Here is a 14859-nt window from a genome sequence, read left to right on the forward strand (position 1 = left end):
AAAGAGATTTAACGAGCTGAATATTTTCATTATTATTCCTTTATTCTTATACACACCATCGAGAGTGATGATCGATAAGTCTAAAGGGAAGTCGTTGAGAATCTTAAATTTCGCTGCTGCTGCTGTTATTGCCTCTGTTACCAAATAATATGTATATATAATGAAAACACACATTGAGGAATGTAAGAACGAATAATAATAATAATAATAATAATAATAATAAAATACTGAATCGAATTTCCATTCTTCATTAACAATCTAATGGAATGCTGATGCTAATGTTGTTACTGTTTTGATTCATTTCTCGCGAGAATTCACTGTATCGCTTTCCTCTCCTTCTTGCTTGCTTGCTGTTACTTCATGAAAGTGTAAGAAGAGTAGAAAATCGCGTAAATATATATAAATTTATATATATATTTCAATTTTACTTCTTACTTCTTTTTTTTTTGCATTTTCTCGCTCCTCACATTTTATTTCGTTCTTACATTTGATCCGCTTCACATGCTCTTTCTTCTCACTCTTCAATTTGATTTCATTTTATTTTAATACTAGAAAATGCACTGCAGTAAGAATGACAAGGGAGATTTTAGATGGATTTTTGTGGAAAAAATGAATAAATGGATCATTCAACAGTGATGCAGCAGACGGGTGAATCGTACTCGCATTTATGAGATTATGTAAGATTTGTCGACCCTTCAAGGTAGTCGACCCTATAAAGTAGTCGACCCTATAAGGTAGTCGACTGTATAAATTATTCGACCCTATAAAGTAGCCGGTCCTATAAGTTAGTCGACCCTATAAATTTTACTTTAAATAGACATAAAGTCGCAGCTTTTACGGTTTATAACGGTCAAAATAAATTTGAAATTTATACTCGCTTGGACATATTTCAAACACTCAGATTTCCACAATCTGGACTAAAAGTTTCATTCTTTATGAAGAACTTCATCTTTCCCCTATGAATAATTCTCAACCACATCCCAGAAGGTTTCAAAAGAAAGGACCTACTTCAGACGTTCGACAACGATCCCACATGCGTCTCAGTCATCAAAAAGAAGAATTAAGTAACATCCCTCGAAGTATCAGACGTCATTTGCATTCCACTTGATCCCTTAAAAGGAGCCATAAATTTATATATAAATTGAATTTTCAGGCTACAATTGCTACGCTAAAAAAAAGTTCGTTTTCACAGGAACTGTCCATTAACATGCCGGTGAAAATGGTACATCTGAGTGATTTTAGACATGTATATCTAATGTATCTCAATAGGCATATTTATCTTTATTTTATTACGCAACTTTTTGCTGTATTTAGAGTGATGTTGGATCAGAATGGAATCTGGGGTATCGAGCTTTATAAAGGCTAGTGTTGTGGCATGAGACATGATTGGCAGACACTGAAATGTTGTCCATACGATTGCTAAGCTAAATATGATTTTTAAGAGTGAAATCTGAAGTTTTTCCAAAGAAAATTGTTCAAAATTCAACCAGGCTTCGTGCTGCACTCAACTCTTGAATTTCAAGTAGGATATTCATGCTAAATATTAAAATCAATACAGGATGTCGGGATAAAAAAAATGGTTGAATTCAGGCATCCTTCATAATCGTTCAATAATCGCCCATAGAATTGCTAATGAGATTAAAATTAACGATGTTGGGCAGCAAGTATTAAAGAAGGTCAACAATATTCATGGTAATGAATTTAAATTTATGGGCTGTCTCAAAGGATTAGATTTATTATGCGATATTCATCAATTAAAAGATGATTGACCCTAAAGATTAATCTTTATCATTATTAATGCCGTGTCAATGTGTAAATTGCTTGTAAATTAAGACATTTATTGGTGCAGTTTTGGAGAGATTTATGAATTATTGATTGGAACTATTTGGTTATGTCGATTTTGAAATTGTCAGCAATCAGGAACAATATTCTAAATTTATTCAAATTTACAGCAATATTCATTATAGTCCACCTTTAATTAATAAAATAAAGCGATTTATTGTACTTTACAGACAACACGACGTCCATAATACAACGTAATAGCTTTACAATAATAATTCGTTTGAAAAAATTTTATAATTTATATTCTGTGTAGGTTTTTCAATAATTAATCTGATTTCCTAGAAACCGTACAAATATTGTAATAATTCTTATTAAGCATGCTTGTTTCACACAATTTTTTCTATCGCATTAAAAAATTTACATTAAATCTGGTTTTGATGGGATTTTTCTAGGGCTTGTACGGGCTATTGTTTAGAATTCGAAGTAGTCTGGAGTTTTGCAGCATGCAGGAGGTAATATTAATTTTGCTAACTCTACTCCTTTCATCATTCCTGCTATCTGTCTATTTGCTATAAGCTCCGCCATTTACTACTCTCTTTAACACTGTTCAGTCAATATTGACGGGTTTTCATACAAATTTAAATTATTTAAGCATCTTAAATAGGTTCCCTGATTGTTTAATATAGTTCAGCTCACTATTGACCTCATACCTTATTCCACAAAGACCTAAATCTTAGACTGACACTCTTTCTCAAATTTCTAGTCACAGACCTATCTCTTTATTGGTAAGATACACAATCTTAATTTATTTAAATGCTTCTTGACATCAGACAGTATAGATTATGATTGAAATGCATAGCGAAAGATGTTTCCGAAAGAATTTAATCAAGTATCAAGTAAAGTTCAAACATCTCTAATTTATTTTAATTGATTCCATTCTATATGCTAAATTATCTGAGCTAATATTAAAGAGTGTCGAGGCCTTGCAACATTCCGAACTTCCACAATATATAAAAAATAAGTCATCAATTTTATCAAGAATTTTATCAAAAAAACATCATCAAAAATTCATTCAACTCTAAAAGTGCACCTCAAATTCCTATCAGCCCAACAAAAAAAGAACATTTCCTGCATGAACAACTACCGATAAATGCAAAATGTCAGTCAGACTGAAAATGACGAAATTACTTTTTTTTGTTATTAATAGAAAATAATTTATTTTCCTTCTTCATTTTCAGTTCTGTTTTGTGAGACTTTTTCATTTCATTAATAAAACTCAACTAAAAGCTGTCCACAATTCCAATTGAAATTAATTGATTACTTTCTGTGAAACATTAAAAGGCTGTAAAAAATTTTTTATATATAAAAGCACGCAAAAAAACGAGAATTTCTATATTATAAATACATAAAGTCATCGTAGACGAGTCGGTTGCGTTACGGACGAAGAAATGAAAAAAAAATTGAGAAGAAAATTTCCTAAGTGTGAAGAATTGAGTGACTTAATGCCAATGGACTTGAGGGCAGTACGGATTGTTACATATATAAATAAATAAGGTAAAATTTCTCATACAATTTTGTGTCTTGGCATCAGATCTACAACTGGCATGAGTTCAAACGAATATTCAACCACTTCCCGTGGCTGTCTATTGCACACATTTAATTTACCGTCTCATACATGTGTGTATACATAGAGACACATAACAGAATTATACAAATGGATATGAATGAATGATGCATAATTTTAGTGACAGTAGTAAATATAATAGTCACAGCAAATATGTATATACATATATATATGGGTGATAAGAAGAAAAACTCGACATTATGATGATGGATGAGGTGAAAAAAAGCAATTATTTTGGTGTCATTTGTGTTAATGAACCAACAGAAATGATTTCATTCCTTTAAATTCGAGCTTGTTAGAAGTATTTCAAATAATTTTTAAGGAGTTAATCAAGTTACTCAATATAATGTCTGTCTGTCCTTCGGTATAACTTTTGTGTTCATATACTATTCTTACTTTGTAAGCCTTTTTGTCCGTCAATCTGTCTGCCAAGTTATATTACCAAACTTCACATGCACAAATGTAGTCAACACGGCGACCGAGCGAGCAATTTCATTATTGTGATGCAATTTAACTAGTTTTTCTAATATTATATCTCAAAATAGTTCATAGTCAACTAACTGCAGCTTGTTTCACTCGGACAAGCTACGTTTACTTGGTTAGTGACAGCCAATTGGGTTTAACCTTCAAAAATAGACAAATCTAGTCTCAAACGGAATATCCAAATCTAGTCTTGAATATGTCGGTGGTTTTGTGCGCTTTTCTAAAATAATTTCAAAATAAAACAGTCGGATCCCTGACCAGAGCACCAGGCAAATGCTCTACTGAGCTAAACTAGTCTTACAAAAATCTTGGAGCTATTTTTTAAACATTTAAATGCAATTTTAAAACTCCACTGCACAAAGCATTACCAAATGCGCCTCCAGAATTCACAATTGACCACGGCTGTGCCAGTTTCACTTTCATCCTCCAGATTTCTTCAGACAAAAAAAGTTAAGTTACACCTCAAAATGTGTCGTCTCGGCTCTTTTTTATTTTCGATGATTTCATCATCATCATCGGCAGCATGACAGCCAACTCAGACAAGGCATGTCAAGTCGGTGAAAGATGGGAAAATAGTAACAATAAAAAAATGAGTGAGAGAGAGAGAGAGATTTTGAGACATGAAATTTCAATATTATATTGATGGGGGATTTTTAATGCTGTTCGCCTCTTACTTCTTCCTGATTAATCGAGCCGATGTAAATACACACTCACAGATATTTTTTTGTGTGATTATTTTCGTTCATGAGAGATGAGAAATATTGAAAAACAATAACGACGACGAAAAAAAGATGAGTTAAAAAAGAACCGATGTATATAAAAAAAATATTACTCGGAGCTTGCCACCCACTTAAATGCGAACACTTTGATTCTTTCATTGTTGTTGTTGTATTTTTTTAATTCTTTATATTTTATTTCTCATTCATTCTCTCCCTGGCGCATTAGCTAATGTCAGCACTTGATATGTTTATTGCTTCATTTTGTCTCTTAAGTTAATTTTACGGAACTTAATTCAATAATTTATGTCAAGCTACTTAATGAATTTTTGTACATTAATTTTCGGGAGAATCCTCTTAGCATATTTTATTGATATTGAGGAAAGTAATCTGCTTGAGAAATAATAGAAATAATGAGTACTAGGAAAAATTAGGCTAATTGTTGTATAGCCTTTAATTTGTAGGAATCTTATAAATCTTTAATTAAGCATGTTGTAGTCTAAGTTATTAGAAAATACCAAGAAAATTCTTAGATTTGAACACTTGACTTTGTGTTTGTACAATGTTTTGAGATACAGCTACTGTTATTGTATTTAGAGTCTTTAGCTACTCTTTAAGTACACAAATGATTAGCAATCGAAAGACAGCTGGGACTGTAGTCTTGTAAGTTTCAGATAAAACTCGAATTTTGTGTAAAAAATTCAATTCATCTCTATTATAAAGATTCAAGTTGACTCCAATCTCTGCTAAACAGAAAACATTCTGGAAAACCCTAACCAACGTCATCACAAGCATCTCCGAGTTACTAAGGACGTGATGTTGATATCAATTAATTGATGAGTCAATAATCTATACTATAATGGAAATCTACTAGTAGCGATGTTTACAATTGACTCGCAATTCTAATTTATTTTAACTACACTCAATACTGTTACCTAAGGTCAGGTAATTAAAATCAAAATTTTTAAAAACAATCGTAGTCAACTTGTTAGACTTAAAGGGGTTTGGTGTCATACTTGATTTTATTCGTGTATTAATTGCTTAATTTGATGTAAAAAGATGAATTTGGGAGTTTTATGAGTAATACATTATGAGCAATATTTTGAAATCAAATATGTATCCCCGAAAACCACAGCGTATTCGATACGACAGCGATAGGTCGTCGTATTAAACGCGAGATTGCCCTGATCGCACCGTGACGTCAGCATTGCTTTTTGGACCATTCCTTTTTGGACAATTCTAAATTGTCGTTGATTCTATTCAGCAGCATTTTTACCAATCATATTCTGCTTACCTAATATAGTAGTAATTCCGTAAGCATATTGCGTCATATCTACAACACTTTATATAATGATTGATAGATTTGCCTCTGGTGGGAATCGAACCCACATCTTTATGAAAGAGAAAGTATTAGATATCCAGTCTGTTGTCCCAAACACTCGGCCACAGAGACCTTACTTCTAAACTGGCAGATTCACCTACATATCACTCGATACTTTAGATTCCATTTTACTCCGACACCACAATTTAAAGTATAATTAAATCATGGCTTCTGCAATATCATGACAGTCAGCAATTTTTAAAATCCTAATTGCTCAGATTCATAATTCCCAACCAATCCCTAACATCTGTACAGTTCATTAAACCAGCTTTTTCTATAAAAATAAATCAATCGATAACATTTTGAAACATTTGATAAAGCACTCAAAACTTCACAAGAATTCCGATTTCAATCGTCTCTAATTTTGGACTAAAAAATGTCGACAATCTTTCAACAGAGCCTCATAAAATAATAATCAACAAACTTTTTTTCACGGCCTCTATAAATTTTATCTAATACACAAAACTTTCAATATCATTCATCAACAAGTATGATTACACTTTCCATTTTTCAAAAACACGTGTGAAAAATATTATTATGCAATTTAATTATTGCTAGTCAGCAAATCAATCGTGAGCTTATTTTGTGTGTTTCGAATATGTGCGAATTATTACGCCTCTGAAACGTCCCAAGTTATCTAAGAATGTTCTTTGTTTAAACGATGTGACGATGAGTGCAAATTTGCGAGAAATTGACGTTAGTTATCTTAAAGATAACAGTTGTTTGATATCTGCAGTTTCATAAGAATTGTTTGTTTATACACTTTTTTTTCCAGAGAAGCTACATCGTCTTTAGCGCCGTAATTGTTGTTTCAGACGCCATGTAGAAAATTTTTTGATTTTTTGAGGTTAGAATTTCAAAGTTTTGATGAATGATTGAGGTATTTTGAATGGATTGGAAAGATTGTTGAGGGATCTGGGGTTTTAATCGCGAGATCTAAATGTATTGAGTCTCGAAATTGAAAATCCTATATTTGAGGTTATAGGGTTTTTGGAAGTTTTTTGAGGTTAGAATTCGAAGAATGAATTACAAATCTATGAAAATGTTCAAATTTTGAGTTTAGAATTATAACTTTTGGAATTTTAGGTTAGAATTCAAACTTTGGAGTTTGAGGTTAGAATTGAAACTTTTGGAATTTGAGGTTAGAATTGAAAATGATTCTTATGGATCTAAATGCATATTAGTCATGTGAACATCTATTAACACCACAACGGCGCCATATTAGCATTTCATTCTTTACTCACCACTCATTGCAGATTTGAGGTTATAATTTCAAACTAAAAAGAAATCTCAATATTTAAGGTTAGAATCACACCCTTAATCGACAAACTAAGCCATTCTCAACATCAATAAATCTTAACAATGCGCCATAAAATGCAAATCACACTCAATACTTTTTTTGAATGGTACTTAAAACTTGCTTAATCCATATATTGTTTCATATTGGTTCCCTCTTAACTCATTCATTCGCCTCTATTGTGCAACGTTACTTCTTTTTGATGCCATTGTTTTCAATTCCATGGAAAAAGTATAATTCAAGAATGAATGTGCATATATTCCAAAAAAGATGGGAGCCGTCGTTATGAGTCAAAAAAGTAATTCACAAATATTATATGGTATTTTCGTAAGAAACCGAAGAAAATTCTCAATGTCTCGATATTGATCACGTGAAGAAGTGCAAATCTACCTGCTAAAAAATTCATACATGTATGTGTGATCTCGTCTCCTTTATCTATGCTTATAGTCTTCTTCCCCTTCACACTCCTTTATGTTTATTGTTATTGCTCATTTCTCTTTTGTCTTTCTTATTTTTTTTTCTTTTAACTGCTCCCAAATGGCAAGTGTCTCTCGACTCTGAATCGTAATGTTTTGAAATGTATCAAGTGCACTGACTGCCTTCATTTCTTAGAATCTTTTATTATTATTCGTAATCATATATTTTTAATAAGCTCATGAAAAATTTACAATGAAGTCGAAACAAAAACCCTAAAGAAAGTAAAGTGTTTGTCTATTTAATGACAAACGACGACGACGACGACGACAATATTGAAGGTAGCAAGAAGTTATGATGAAAGAAAGGAAAAGTGTCGTTGAAAAAATCGATGTAAAGTATTTTTTGATAAATATTTATATTGATAGGAGGAACTGGGCTATATTTTTGAGAGTTTGAGGTGGTTTGGTATGGATGGGAGGAATGTCTTGATGGTCAGGGGAGCCTAGTAGGTGTTAATAGCTACATCGGGAATTTTGTCTCGAAAAAATCTATCAAATTGATGATTTTTTTTCCAAATGGAAGGATTTTTGACCCCAGAATCCTCTCTTGTTTCGAGAACCGTCCCTAATGTCAATTATATCTAAAGAGATGTCCATATTTTTAAGGCTTTTAGATCTTGTTATGGATCTCCAACTCAAAATGAGCAGAGTTTTGTGAATTCTCGACCTAAATAGAGAATCGAACCTCATCACTAACTCTTGGAAGAAGCTGTTGATTGAGACAATGTTTCACTTGGTATAGGCGGTTGGTAGAATATACTCAGATATAGAACCAGCATCAGACGTCAACTAAGAGATGCAGTGGATCACAGTTCCTCAGTAAGTGAAGAAAAGTAAGGATCTGATCAAACTTAATTGCACACCCCTTTCCTACCCTTTACCCATCCAAACCACATCCCTGACATCCATAGAAATGACACAAAAAGCAAATACAGTGCCTTGTTGTTTATGTTCTATTACGAAAATGTAATCAATAAAGTTTTGGGCTTTATTGATAAGCGCCAACAACATCGATTCAAAAATTCATTCTCAAGACATAACTAAAAGTTCTCAAGGTGCGCCTACTTTGATAAAAATATTGATGACTTTTTATTTTTATAAAAGGTGGAATGAAGTCACAAGAATTTCGCAGTGCTTTTATTTTATTGCAAATATTAATTACAGCATTATGACAATTTTTAAATTGAGGTGTCAGTGCAAGCTTTGTGGTTAAAAAAATGAAATTTGAACATTGATTACTGGACAGTTTTAAGCTTGTCATTATCTCGTCAAAATAACCACTGTACAATTATTAACAGATGTGATATTAACAAGGATTAAATTATGTTAATTTTTTGGTGCTTTTGTGGATGTAATGATGGATATGAGGGGATATCCCTAACATTCAAGCTGATAAGTATGGTTCTTAAATGGAATGGCGTGAAGTTTTGCAATTTTGATGTTTAAGAAGCTGCCTAGTTGAGGTATTGATATTCTGACCATCATCCTATCCTAATTTGACCATAGAATCTCCAACAACAACAAGCTATACCTTCAATCCAACCCAAACCCACTCAACAAAAGTTTTCACAGCTTGGATTTCCGATAAATAAATTATTTTAACACATTGCCAAGCTATATTTCATTCGTGCTTATAATGTATGATGTTTAACTGATAAGCAAGTCATGTAAAAAAATGTTGATACGAGCGAGTGAGACAGGAACATCGCAAGAAAAGGTATAAAACAAAAATTAAGAATGAATTTTAGTTACAATATATTACTATGTGCACGAGAAAGGTATAAAAAATGGAAATAAATAATAATAAAAAGAAGGTTAGTACACCACAGACATACTGGATATACCACAAAAAAAAATAACAGAATATATAATACAATAATAAATATGAGATAAGAGTCAATCACAAAAGTCGTGTCAATATGAAAATAAAGAGACCAATGCCTTTTATTAGCGTGTTTTGTTGGATTGGATTAGGTTGTTAGTTCCTGCACATTGTCTGGTGGAGAAATTCTAGACTTTGATTCGTTGCTCAATTTCCAAAAAATCAATTTTTTTTGATATTTTTCGAATATTTTTTAACCGTTGATTTTTAAAAATTTTATGACCGTTAATTTTTAAAATATTTTATTTTTGAATATTTAAGAATTTTCAAATTTATTTTGACCATTATTTTTTAAAAATGAATTTTTGAAAATATTCAAATTTTTTTCAGCCGTTAAATTTTTAAATAAAATGCGCTTTTGCAAATCATAAAATTCTCATTCATAAGATACAGACGAAGATAGCAAACCCGCTAAATACAGGTGTAAGGTTCGTGATTGCTATTTTTTGAGTAAGAGTAAAAAAAAATCACTGGAACTTTAACAACGTACGAAAAGGTATGTAAATTTTTTTTATGATGGATTGTAGTGCGATAGTCTCGTACACACAATAACATGGTACTAAAATACAATTTTTTTTTTATCGCTGATAAGAGTCCGTGCTGAACATAACACACGGTTTTATACTGAACAATCTTCATAAACCATAACAAAAAAAATAAGGAATAATTTTTTTTTAACACTTACCGACTTTCTCAGACGGCTCGATTGTTATGTTGAGGAAGGACTTGAAAAATTCACCAACATGCTCTTGACAGCTGGCGAGATTTTGTGTCTCTACACTCTTTGCACTAACATAATAACTATTTTTGTGATTAATTAACATGAATAATAAATAACACCAAGTAATGCCTAATTTCATTTTCATTGTGCTATACTTTATATATTCTCACTTATAACTTAAATTCACTTCAGAGCTTTGCTTTCTATTTTTTTACTTTTTTATTAATTTCTTTTATAGCTACACGACACGTCCGTTTTAATGATGGTACACTTATAAATTATTTTAAGCGGTTTATTGGATATGTATATATATGACTGTTCCTATATATCCACAAGAATTAATTTTTTCTTTACAGCACTTCTGTCCGTCAATACCTTTTTTTATTATACTTTATTTATTTTTCATTAGTCTCGTCTTGGACGATAATTTTTTTAATTTCTTCTTATTATTAATTTTAATTTGCAATCGACATCGTTATTTGATGTAAAATTAACACATTCCTATATATCTCTTTTTCTTTCCATTTATTAATAATGTAATAAGCACTTGAACTTTTCAAGCTCGGAAAATTTTTTCTTCTCTTTGATTTTTCCTATTTTCTTATTCTTTTCTTTTTTTTTTTGCTCGAGACTCTGACGCAAAAATAATTTTTTTTTTCTTTATTTTTCTTTCTTATTTCCTCTTATCGCACATTAAATGTGTGAAAAATTAACGAAAAATTAAATAAAGAAAAATGTTTGAAACTGCACTTGTATCCATGTGATTTATTTTTTTATTGCATTTGAATTATTTACTTCTGTTATTATCATCAGTATCGGCTCAACTAACTGGATATTCACTGCATTTGATTCGAAATTTAATTCACATCTTATGCTTACGAGACTTAAAAACGAAATGCAAAAAAGATTCATAAAAAGTTATTGAAGGAATCGGTGAGAGAATCGCGGAGAGATATGAGAGAGGAATTGAATTTTTGGATAGTCGAGTGATTTGTTGATGCTCTCTCAGGTACGATTTTTGAATTATTTTAGATAATGTCTCTTTGCACCTTGTAGGATGTGTTAATGGCACTTGATTTTAGTGCTTTATATCAGGTATCAAAATTGAAATTTATAGTTATTGATTTATTTGACTTTCGCAATTACATGTTCTTAACATAATGCATTTTAATGCTTATAAGCATAAGCAATATTGGAATAATCAGATGTAAAAATACTGAAATTTCCAATATCTTTAATAAATCATTATGATTTAATCTAAAATTAACACATTACATTGTAATTAACTGATATTAATTCATATAACTTGGTATCAAGTTAGTAATAATTATAAAATCCTTTAAATTCATAAATTTGTATGCTTATTTTTAACCGAATTTTTTAAATTAGTTTTTGTGCTGGGCATCTCCATAGAACAATTGAAAATAATGTTAAGCCTTTCAATTCTTACTTTGTAAATAAACAAAAGTTCGTTAAAAATTCAAATTTTTGAATTTTTGGCAGTGAAATATTTCAAATATTTTTTGGCCGTTAGAAATTTAAAATATTTCATAACCGTTACAAATTATTTTGCATTTTTTGATAAGAATTTCAAATTTCTATTGTCCGTTAAATTTTTAAATATTTTGTGCCATTTTAATGCATTTCGAAACTCACAAAACATTCCAGTTATATCAGATAATTAATTAAAATATAATAATTTAATATTTCATTATAGTTAAATTCTAAATAATCACAATGTGATATATTAATATAATATTTAATTCACATATCACGAGATTTACAAAATCATCAATCAATGCTGCAGTTTCACATTCACAAAATATTTAAAAATCTAAATCATAAATCTCGTCATTTGACGTTGAGAATCTTTTACTTGCTTTTTAGTCTGTGTCAGTTGATTCATGTCCCGTAAAGCACTTGCAATCAATCCCTTTCTAGCATCATTAATAACATCTTTTTGGCCAGATGATCTTCGTTGTGTCCCTCTCATTTGAGAATCTCGATTAAGATTTGACAGAGTCAAATTATGACGAAGTTCTTGAGTATGAGATCCTTGATCACCTTTTTTTTGAAAAATCATTGATGTTGATGATGACAAGGAATTAGGTGTTGATGTTACCATTGTATTTCGTGGTGTATTTTCGATGTCTTGTGGAGTTTTAAGTCCTTGAGGTGATGCAGCTTGTGATCGCATTTGAAATAGATCCGGCGATATAACATTCGTTCTATAAGCTTCCTTTAATTTTTCCATTATTGCTTTTTCACGTTTAGCATTTTCCAATGCTTGCTTTCTATAATTAACTAACTGTAACATTTGCTGTTTCAACTGATAATATTTTTTACGAGATGAATAATGTCGTTCAACATAGTTCTTTACTTGTGTCTGTTGAAATTCGTGTACCTTTACTGTTGTGCTTAAAAGTTGACGATGTGAATTTGGTTCAAAATATATCTTAACTTCTTTTGGTAGATTTTCGTCAATCGGAAGGATCTTACATCTTTTATTACAAACACTAAAGAACCAAGAGCAATTAGTGATATAATTAAGCTAGATTTGGATATTCATACTTGCAGATACTCCTGTTATTCGTCAAACATCCAGCACAGAACACATGATAGCAATTTGTCACATAAAACTTGTGCTGAACATCGGCATTTGATTCAAAACATTGATTACAGCATACAAAACACGTTTTTGTCATAATTTAATTGCACCATTAGCTTTAAGCACTATTTTAACAATTTTATCGAACTTTTAATAATAATCACTTGTATTTTATAGATTTCTAGATCTTTTATTTAGTTAACGCGTGGTTTTTGTTAATTAACTCGCTCTTGAAAACTATAAAAATCGTATTTAAATTTTTTTCATGATTAATCTAGTAATCAATTGTAAACAAACTGCAGCCAACTTCAAGTCGATTTAAATTTGAATTTATTCCGTTGCAAAACTTAAAATCAAATCTCCTGTATACAACTGACTATTAGAATAACTTTTTTAAATTTATTAAAAAGTTTTCCTTAGTAGAAAATAAAATGAAAATATTAATGATTTAATTTTTTTTAAACATATAATAACCGTAACAAAAAATTCAAATTTTCGAGTTCGAATTTCGAAGAAGAAAAAAAAGAAAAACAGAATTAGTCACCGTAAATAAATTGGAAATTTTCCGTAAATTACACCACTTCTAACAAGATTAAAAGTTTTCTACATTTTTCTATCGCCTGTTCTTCAAAAAAACTACAAAACTGGGTAACGACATGTCTGTAAACGCAATGGAAAGTGAGTATTTTTGATTTGTTTTGAACGTCCTTGAATATTTTCTTTATATTCGTAATTTCTTTAATTTTAGAGCATCTGTTTAATCTAAAGTTCGCAGTAAAAGATCTCGAGAGATCAGCGAAGGTATTTTATACAAGTTTTTCAATTAATTAGCATCACAACTGGATCTTTATATTTTTTTAGAAATGCGAAAAGGAAGAGAAGCTGGAAATTGCGAAAACAAAGAAAGCCATCCAGAAAGGAAACGCAGAAGTGGCTAGAATACATGCTGAGAATGCAATTAGACAAAAAAATCAATCACTTAATTATTTAAGAATGAGTGCAAGAGTAGACGCAGTTGCGAGGTAAATGACTCATAATCCATTCGTGTATGACGTCATGAACATACAATCTGATACTAATTATTATATGTTTTCAGTCGCGTGCAAACAGCATTAACAACAAGAAAAGTCACAAACAGTATGGCTGGAGTGGTAAAGGCAATGGATGCAGCAATGAAAGGAATGAATTTAGAGAAAATTAGTGGTCTTATGGATAGATTTGAGCAGCAATTCGAGGATTTGGATGTTCAAAGTAATGTCATGGAAAATACAATGTCCTCGACTGTTACAACAAGTATTCCTCAAAATGATGTTGATGCCTTAATGCTCAAAGTTGCTGATGAAGCTGGTTTGGAGCTAAACATGGAATTGCCATCAAATCCAGCTTCAACAATTGGATCAACAGTTCAAGCATCGGCAGAACAAGACGAGCTTACCGCAAGACTTGCCAAATTACGGCAAACTGAATAAACCTGCATGCCTGTATATATTTTGATTACTTTCTCACAATGATATTTCATAAACAAAAGTTATAAAGCTACAGTTGAATACAGCTTCGATTAGAAATATCGATTAATATTGTTAACTAAATGTTTCATAAATTACGTTCTAGTGAACAAAGTTTTTGTGTTAAAAACATCCAAAAAAAGCTAAGAATTTAATTTAATATTCATATTTTTTTATTCACATTCAGTACATGATATATATTATGCTTAATAATAAAAACAGACTAGTACTTTTGTCATTATAATAACTGGATGTGTCTTAATAGTTTATTGATGTAAAGCATTATTGTGAATTGGAACTTAAATGCTGGACTCGAATGCATCTTCAAGTTTTCGGATTATTTCCTCATTTTCCTTCAATTGTCCAATAATTTTCATGAGAAAC

At 30.8% G+C, this 14859-nt stretch overlaps 3 protein-coding genes and 1 long non-coding RNA gene across 4 annotated transcripts in view; 2 read left to right on the forward strand and 2 right to left on the reverse strand.

Annotated features, from left to right (window-relative positions):
• dally (division abnormally delayed protein) overlaps positions 1–11241 on the reverse strand; it is an 83823-nt gene extending 72582 nt beyond the window's left edge. The window contains exon 1 of the mRNA XM_070643154.1: positions 10327–11241. Coding sequence (XP_070499255.1) covers positions 10327–10507 — 181 coding nt within the window. The 5' untranslated portion in view covers positions 10508–11241. The remainder of the gene's footprint in view (positions 1–10326) is intronic.
• LOC139092650 (uncharacterized) lies at positions 9979–10500 on the forward strand. The gene is made up of 2 exons (XR_011544612.1): positions 9979–10137; positions 10339–10500. It is a non-coding gene; the product is annotated as an uncharacterized lncRNA (long non-coding RNA).
• Positions 11242–12196: 955 nt separating the features above from the next.
• LOC139092772 (zip homologous protein 3-like) lies at positions 12197–13067 on the reverse strand. Its single transcript, XM_070643306.1, has 2 exons — positions 12934–13067; positions 12197–12878 (listed from the first exon to the last, which is right to left on the reverse strand). Exons 1-2 carry the CDS (start codon positions 13065–13067, stop codon positions 12197–12199), a joined length of 816 nt encoding a protein of 271 aa, XP_070499407.1.
• Positions 13068–13478: 411 nt separating this feature from the next.
• On the forward strand, positions 13479–14722 carry Chmp1 (charged multivesicular body protein 1). Its single transcript, XM_070643065.1, has 4 exons — positions 13479–13648; positions 13719–13771; positions 13832–13992; positions 14067–14722. Exons 1-4 carry the CDS (start codon positions 13627–13629, stop codon positions 14437–14439), a joined length of 609 nt encoding a protein of 202 aa, XP_070499166.1. The 5' UTR covers positions 13479–13626; the 3' UTR covers positions 14440–14722.
• The last annotated feature ends 137 nt before the right edge of the window (positions 14723–14859 follow it).

Source organism: Chironomus tepperi, unplaced genomic scaffold (genome assembly GCF_022539635.2).
Source record: "Chironomus tepperi strain 1889 unplaced genomic scaffold, CSIRO-AGI_Ctep_v1 contig_309, whole genome shotgun sequence".
Lineage (NCBI taxonomy): Eukaryota > Metazoa > Arthropoda > Insecta > Diptera > Chironomidae > Chironomus > Chironomus tepperi.